Source organism: Dipodomys spectabilis, unplaced genomic scaffold (genome assembly GCF_019054845.1).
Source record: "Dipodomys spectabilis isolate Male_0828 unplaced genomic scaffold, ASM1905484v1 ptg000052l, whole genome shotgun sequence".
NCBI lineage: Eukaryota > Metazoa > Chordata > Mammalia > Rodentia > Heteromyidae > Dipodomys > Dipodomys spectabilis.
Genome location: NW_024870729.1, coordinates 4,155,930 through 4,161,892, shown reverse-complemented (window position 1 = coordinate 4,161,892; position 5,963 = coordinate 4,155,930). Strand labels below are relative to the sequence as shown.

The window sequence follows — 5,963 nt, the reverse complement described above, 5'->3', positions numbered from 1 at the left end:
GGCTTACCTTACCTCCTGACCCCTGCCAGGTAACTGACTGGTAATTCTTACAACTCTGTGATTATATCCTGCAATCTTTGTCTGCTTCCCCCAACATGTCCCTTCTCATCTCTGATTTTATTGAACATTTCCTGTGAGATTCTGCCAAAGATCTGCCAAAGATCTGTTCCTCGTTACTTTGATTTTTAAGAAAAGCAAAATTGATGGAACTCAAACTGGCTTTGACAGAGGAGCCATAACAAATAAAATTTTCCATTCCTAAGAATATAAATCATTAGTTCTGACACACTGCCTTTGACTTGAACTACAGCAGCTGTAATTTGGGAGAATACAGGTGCTACCTCTTAAACACAATCTGCAATTCTTACCTGGGTCAGGAGACACCCCGGGTGGAATCAGACCTACAGTGCTGAAACCGGGACCTGTGGAAATTTCTTTGGGAATTTTCATTCCCCCTGAGCTTACTCAATAACACCCAATTGTAGTCTTCCTTTGGTCCAGGTGTTCACTACAAATCTAAGATGATCAGTTGGAGAGTTTCAATTCACCCATAATCTTTGCCAGGGGGCATCCAAAATGGCAAATGTCAGCCAAAACTCTACGGGAGAAGGGGGCTTCCTTTGATCTGCAGCTCACAGCCTTGAAAAAACAAATGACTCTAGAAAGGGCAGTAGCCATGGTTCAGGGTGCTGCTTGCTAATCAAGGGCCCTCACTCACGACCTTGGCTGAGCTGTTTGCACAATTTTCCTGGACTGGTCAGAGGCGAAATGTTGATTTTAAGCAGAAACACTTATAAAGCTCTCCTCTCCCTTCCCTAACTGTCATCTTCTTTCCATGTTTCCACTATTTTTAATCCCCAGACAAGTGAGAAAGACTGGACTTAGGAACACTGTGATTTTAGGGCAAACAACCTTGGCAGATTTGAAAACATAGTTATTTTTCAGAGAGTACTTACTTCACATACACACTTTCCTCCAAATTGCTCTGCCTTTTCAGGTCGGAAATAGCCTTAATGTACAATGAAGTTTCAAGGTTAAAGGAGATATTAAACATTATCAAAGGCCTGCCAGAGTAGGGCCATCTACTTGCAAAGTACTAAAATTTATGTGATATAGAAAGCTCTGGCATGGAAAATGGATGAAACATTTGTTTATAGTTTTATGAGTGCTTGTTACCTACCAGCCTGAATACATATTCATATATCAAACCCTCAAAATATTGTTATGAAATAGTACAAAGAGCCATGTGTTGAAGACTTGGTCCTTGGCTTGGTGGGGGCTAGTGAAGGGAAGGAAAGTTATAAGGACATGCCTTCAAGGGGATGTGGGATCCTGCACCCTTTCTGTCACTCTTCTTTTCTTGGCCACCATGAGGTGAGCAGCTTTTTCTGAGACCTGCTCATGGTCGTGATGTGTTGCCTTGTTACAGGCCCCAAGAGAATAAAGCCAAGTGACTACAGACTGACATATCTGAGCATACAAGCCAAAACCAATCTTTTCTCCTTTGAAATGGTTATCTTAGTATTTGTCACAGTGATACAAAGCTGACCTACACAGGTGGATTAAGCATATTTTGCAGATGAAGGGACTATAGTCTAGAAAGGTAAAATAACTTCCCTAAAGTCACAAGATCTTGTAAATAAACTTATTTCTACATTCATGTAGCATGGGGGTTTTACTGTGTATTAGGCCCTCAAGGTTCCTCACCATACAGATGGCCAATCCCTCTCTCCACCCAGACCCACCTGACTATGCACCTATCTCACTTGCTGCCCCCAGACCCTCCTGCTACCTGAACAGGAACGGATGCCGTGGTGCTTCCTCTTCAGGGAAATATGGCTCCTCTAATAAACCTTGTAATAATCTTTCTTCTGTGCCTGCCTGCCTCCAGGTGGTCCCCTGGGATGGACATGAAGGATCCTTTCACTTATAATCCTCCAATCCTGGATGAATACCTTTATTTTAGTGCTTATCACAATATAGCGGACCCTCCACCCATCCACATCTTCTGTTTAGACTCTAGATCCTCAGACATTCAGCTATAGTTTGTGAGGAGAGGAGAGGAGGGGAGGGGACAGGAGAGGAAGAGAAGAAAAAGAAAAAAAAAGGAGGGAGGGAAGGACACAAGGGATAAGGTAGTTTTCAGAAATTCAAGTTAAGAAAATAAGAAATGCACAAAATTTCATCTGAAATCAGGTAGAACCTAAAACCTCGTTCTTTTGTCAATTGAAAATTATGCAAAACAAGTTACATATATGAAGTTTGTATAGATTTATATAAAATGCACTTTCTATGGTTGTCCCCACTATCAAAGAGATTTTTATGTGTTTTACTAATATGCACAATCTTTAGCCTTTATATATGTTTAAAAGTTTATTAAAATATTTTTAAAAATAAAATGAAATTATTATATATTCTGTTATTTTTCTAATTAAATAATCCTAAAGTCAAACAGTTCAATGTTTATTATAAGGAGAGTATTTTCCCAATTGCCACTGAATCAGAATGAGTGCTATTATGTGCACAATTCTTAAGCTATTAAGACCTTTACACCTGGATGCCAGAGGTAATTGGAAGGCATTTTTCTTTTTTCTATCTGCCCTCACTATCGGAAGCAGTTGCAAGTTTCTTAGATTTGATAACTTATTAGTTTTTGGCATCTTCTACATGTTGGCTGATACAATTCATTCATTCTTTCTTTGAGTACAATTAGCTATGAAAACAGATCTTAGATAATCCCCCAAAGAATTATTGAAGGTCCAAAATGCAGGTGATTATCAGAGTTGCCTTTGATACAGACATCCTGCTTTCCTGTGAGCCCTTTGAACTAACTTTGATATGGGATAATTAAGAGGGATTCCGCCCTGGAGGAAAAGCTGCTGTAGCCCTGCCTCTTGTCTCCTTCTATTGAATGCTTGTTTTGAACTATTGATCAAAGATTTGAAGGGATTTGTTGAAGCCTGTGTTGGGTAAAGAGGAAGGAAACAAAGGGGGAGGGAGAAACGAACTGGGGGCACATCTGTCTATAAATAGTTTCAGAAGGAACCTGCTCTCAGACGGGCTCATCCTACTTCAGAAAAAGCCTTTTCAGGTGACTTGCCAGGTTCCAGCTTGGGAAGGCTGGGCTGTAGGTTTAGTGCATCCGGCAGAGTACTGGGAACATCAAGGAGCTCCAGGTGACAAAGGATGGTGCTGGTGGCCTTGCTTGGTCTCAGTTGCTTCTACTTGCCCTTGGGAGCTCTGGTTCTGGATTTCAACAACATCAAGAGCCCTGCTGATGTGCAAGGAGCCTGGAAGGTAGGTGCAGTCAGGGCTAAGATGCTGTGGTTTGTGGTTAGGAGATGAATGTGGTCTGTATAGCGAGGGCCAAATTAAGACTTTAGTAAGTCATTCAAATTAATGCACGAAATAGCTTATCTCATAGAAAACTGACAGGAGTAGGAATGGAAAAGGCATCTAGGTATAATCCAGTTGCCTCAGTAATCACACATTAAAACAGCAAAGTGGTTTTTCAAGTCAGTTAGCTTGCCTACATATATATGTTTATGTATATACGTACATACATATATACATTCATGTGTGTATGTGTATATTTAACTATTATACTATATACTTACCAAAGAACAATTCATCTGGGAAAGGATCATCCAGTAACGGATGCAATGCTAGATGAGATTCACTACATTAAAAATTAAATGGCAATACTATCAATGCCAATTCTTACTTACATGTAGCACAACATCTACTGTTCTTAAGTTTAGAAAACCTGTCATCTATAAGACATGCATAGAAAATTATTTTCCTTCCAAAAGCATAAGAAAATTAAATTCGAGTTAAGACAAGGGATGTGACTCAGTGATGGAGCACTTTCCTAGCATGTGTGAGGCCCTGGGTTCCATGCCCAAACCTCTGCAGAACTGAGGTCCCTTCACAGGTGGTTTAAGCTCCCCTTTGCAGGAGAAAATCAACTACATTGGACAATTAAGATGCTTCCTAAAATGTCACAGCCTCCAAATTGTGCTGTGATTAGGCTGCTCCATCTAAGCCTAGAATAATGTTATCTTACATCTTATTGGATCCCCCAGCCATGTGACAAGTTTCCCTTCACAGGGTTCACAGTGTATGTCAGACAAAGACTGCAGTGTCAGAAAATTCTGCCTAACGCCCCGGGATGAGAAGCCATTCTGCACCACATGCCGTGGGGTACGGAGAAAGTGCCAGCGTAGTGCCATGTGCTGCCCAGGGACACTCTGCATGAATGGTGAGCAGTTACAACCCCATGAACAGCATGAGAAGCCATAGCCTATATAGATCTGTGCCTCCTAGACTAGAGTATTGCTCCCAGATAGTCCTTCTCATGGTCTCCTTGAGTTAGCTTGAAGTATACTTATGCAGATACCCATTTTCAGTGAAACAAATTAATTTATACTTGCAAAAAATAGTAATAATAAACTTACTACCTGGCAACAATTCTTGCCAGTAACTTGAAGATTAATGATTTTGAAGATTCAAGTTGGAATAGTACAAACTATTCCATTTTCACTTGAATCCTATTATTTATCCTCTTTGCCTTATATGAGCATGTAAATCCTTGGCGCACATATAAAGTTAAAAAGTTACTAACTTCAATATCTTCAATAACGGAGTTAATAACTCTAGTTCCCTCTGGCTGTCCCTCAGATGTTTGTACTGCGATGGAAGATGTAGCCACAATAATGGAAACAAAGAGTGATGATCAAGACAGCCTGGAAACAAAAGGAAATAGCGGGCATCCAACTGAGGAAAACAAACCCAACAGGAAGCTAAATACCAAGAAATCACAAGGCATTAAGGGTAAGATCAGCATTCTAAGCATTTTATTTCAGAAAAACATTTTCCCCTCCCAGCCTCACAGTTTGGACAGTTTGGAGCTCATTCTCTATACCTGAACATAGGGAGGATGTCCTGTCTATAATCTCTTCCTAAGCAGCTTGCACACTAAGCAAAGGTAGCACAAGGCATCCAGCAGAACACAAAGGCAGGGGAAGAGTTACAATAATGGACTAGTTAGAAAGGAAACCCTTCCTTGTCAAGTTCAATTTCATTACACACACCTTTCTTCTAGTTTATACTGTAATTTAACAAGTGACAGCTTCCCTGCCTAGATCCTCAGAACATAAGAGATGAAGTAGATGCATTAACTTTTCAACTTTGTGAAAAATATCAATTACAATTGTTTTAAAACAAAACAAAATTGTAGCATGGAGTTCCAGTCTTTGATATAGTACAGCCAGAATGCTTGAACACAAACAGGCCATTCCTGTCTTCTCTAATGATTTCTCTGCATTACTATGAATCCCATTTAATAAAATTTTGTAGTGATACTTCTTCTCTCAATAATAGAAATCCTCCTTCCTTGATGTATATTTGACTTCATAGAAAGACAGAATTTCTACTTGTGAAGGAGGGCCCTGAAGGATGCTTGTTTTTGCTTCATGGCATTCGGTCCTGGAGTCCTGACCTTATTCCTTCAGCAGCCATCCCCTTCCCCACATGAATCACTCCCATTTACCACAAAAGTCAATATTAATCTTGTTACAGGACAAGAAGGTGACAGCTGTCTTAGAACTTTTGACTGTGGCCCTGGACTTTGCTGTGCTCGTCACTTCTGGACTAAAATTTGTAAACCAGTCCTATTAGAGGGACAGGTCTGCTCAAGGAGAGGACATAAAGACAATGTGCAGGCTCCTGAGATCTTCCAGCGCTGTGACTGTGGTCCTGGACTACAATGTGGAAATCAGGTGGCTGGCAGTCGAAAACATGCAAGATTGAGAGTGTGCCAAAAATATGCAAAGTTATAATCTTGTGTTAAAGCAGGGTCTCAAACATTCATTTTAAAGCACTTCTATATGTTTTGTTGTTTTAGTTTTTGGAGACAAGATCTCACTGTATAACACAGGCTGGCCTGAAATTCATCCTCCTAC

General features: G+C 40.3%; 1 protein-coding gene across 1 annotated transcript; it reads left to right on the top strand.

The window, feature by feature from the left end:
• Positions 1-3,186: 3,186 nt before the first annotated feature.
• On the top strand, positions 3,187-5,963 carry Dkk4 (dickkopf WNT signaling pathway inhibitor 4). The gene is made up of 4 exons (XM_042679496.1): positions 3,187-3,297; positions 4,111-4,261; positions 4,681-4,833; positions 5,581-5,963. Exons 1-4 carry the CDS (start codon positions 3,187-3,189, stop codon positions 5,838-5,840), a joined length of 675 nt encoding a protein of 224 aa, XP_042535430.1. The 3' UTR covers positions 5,841-5,963.

Excerpts from the sequence above, each read along its gene's own strand:
- Dkk4 (XM_042679496.1), top strand. The coding sequence starts at position 3,187 with ATGGTGCTGGTGGCCTTGCTTGGTCTCAGTTGCTTCTACTTGCCCTTG. Across the intron at positions 3,298-4,110 it reads ATGTGCAAGGAGCCTGGAAG|GGTTCACAGTGTATGTCAGA; the intron begins GTAGGTGCAGTC and ends TTCCCTTCACAG. Across the intron at positions 4,834-5,580 it reads GAAATCACAAGGCATTAAGG|GACAAGAAGGTGACAGCTGT; the intron begins GTAAGATCAGCA and ends ATCTTGTTACAG.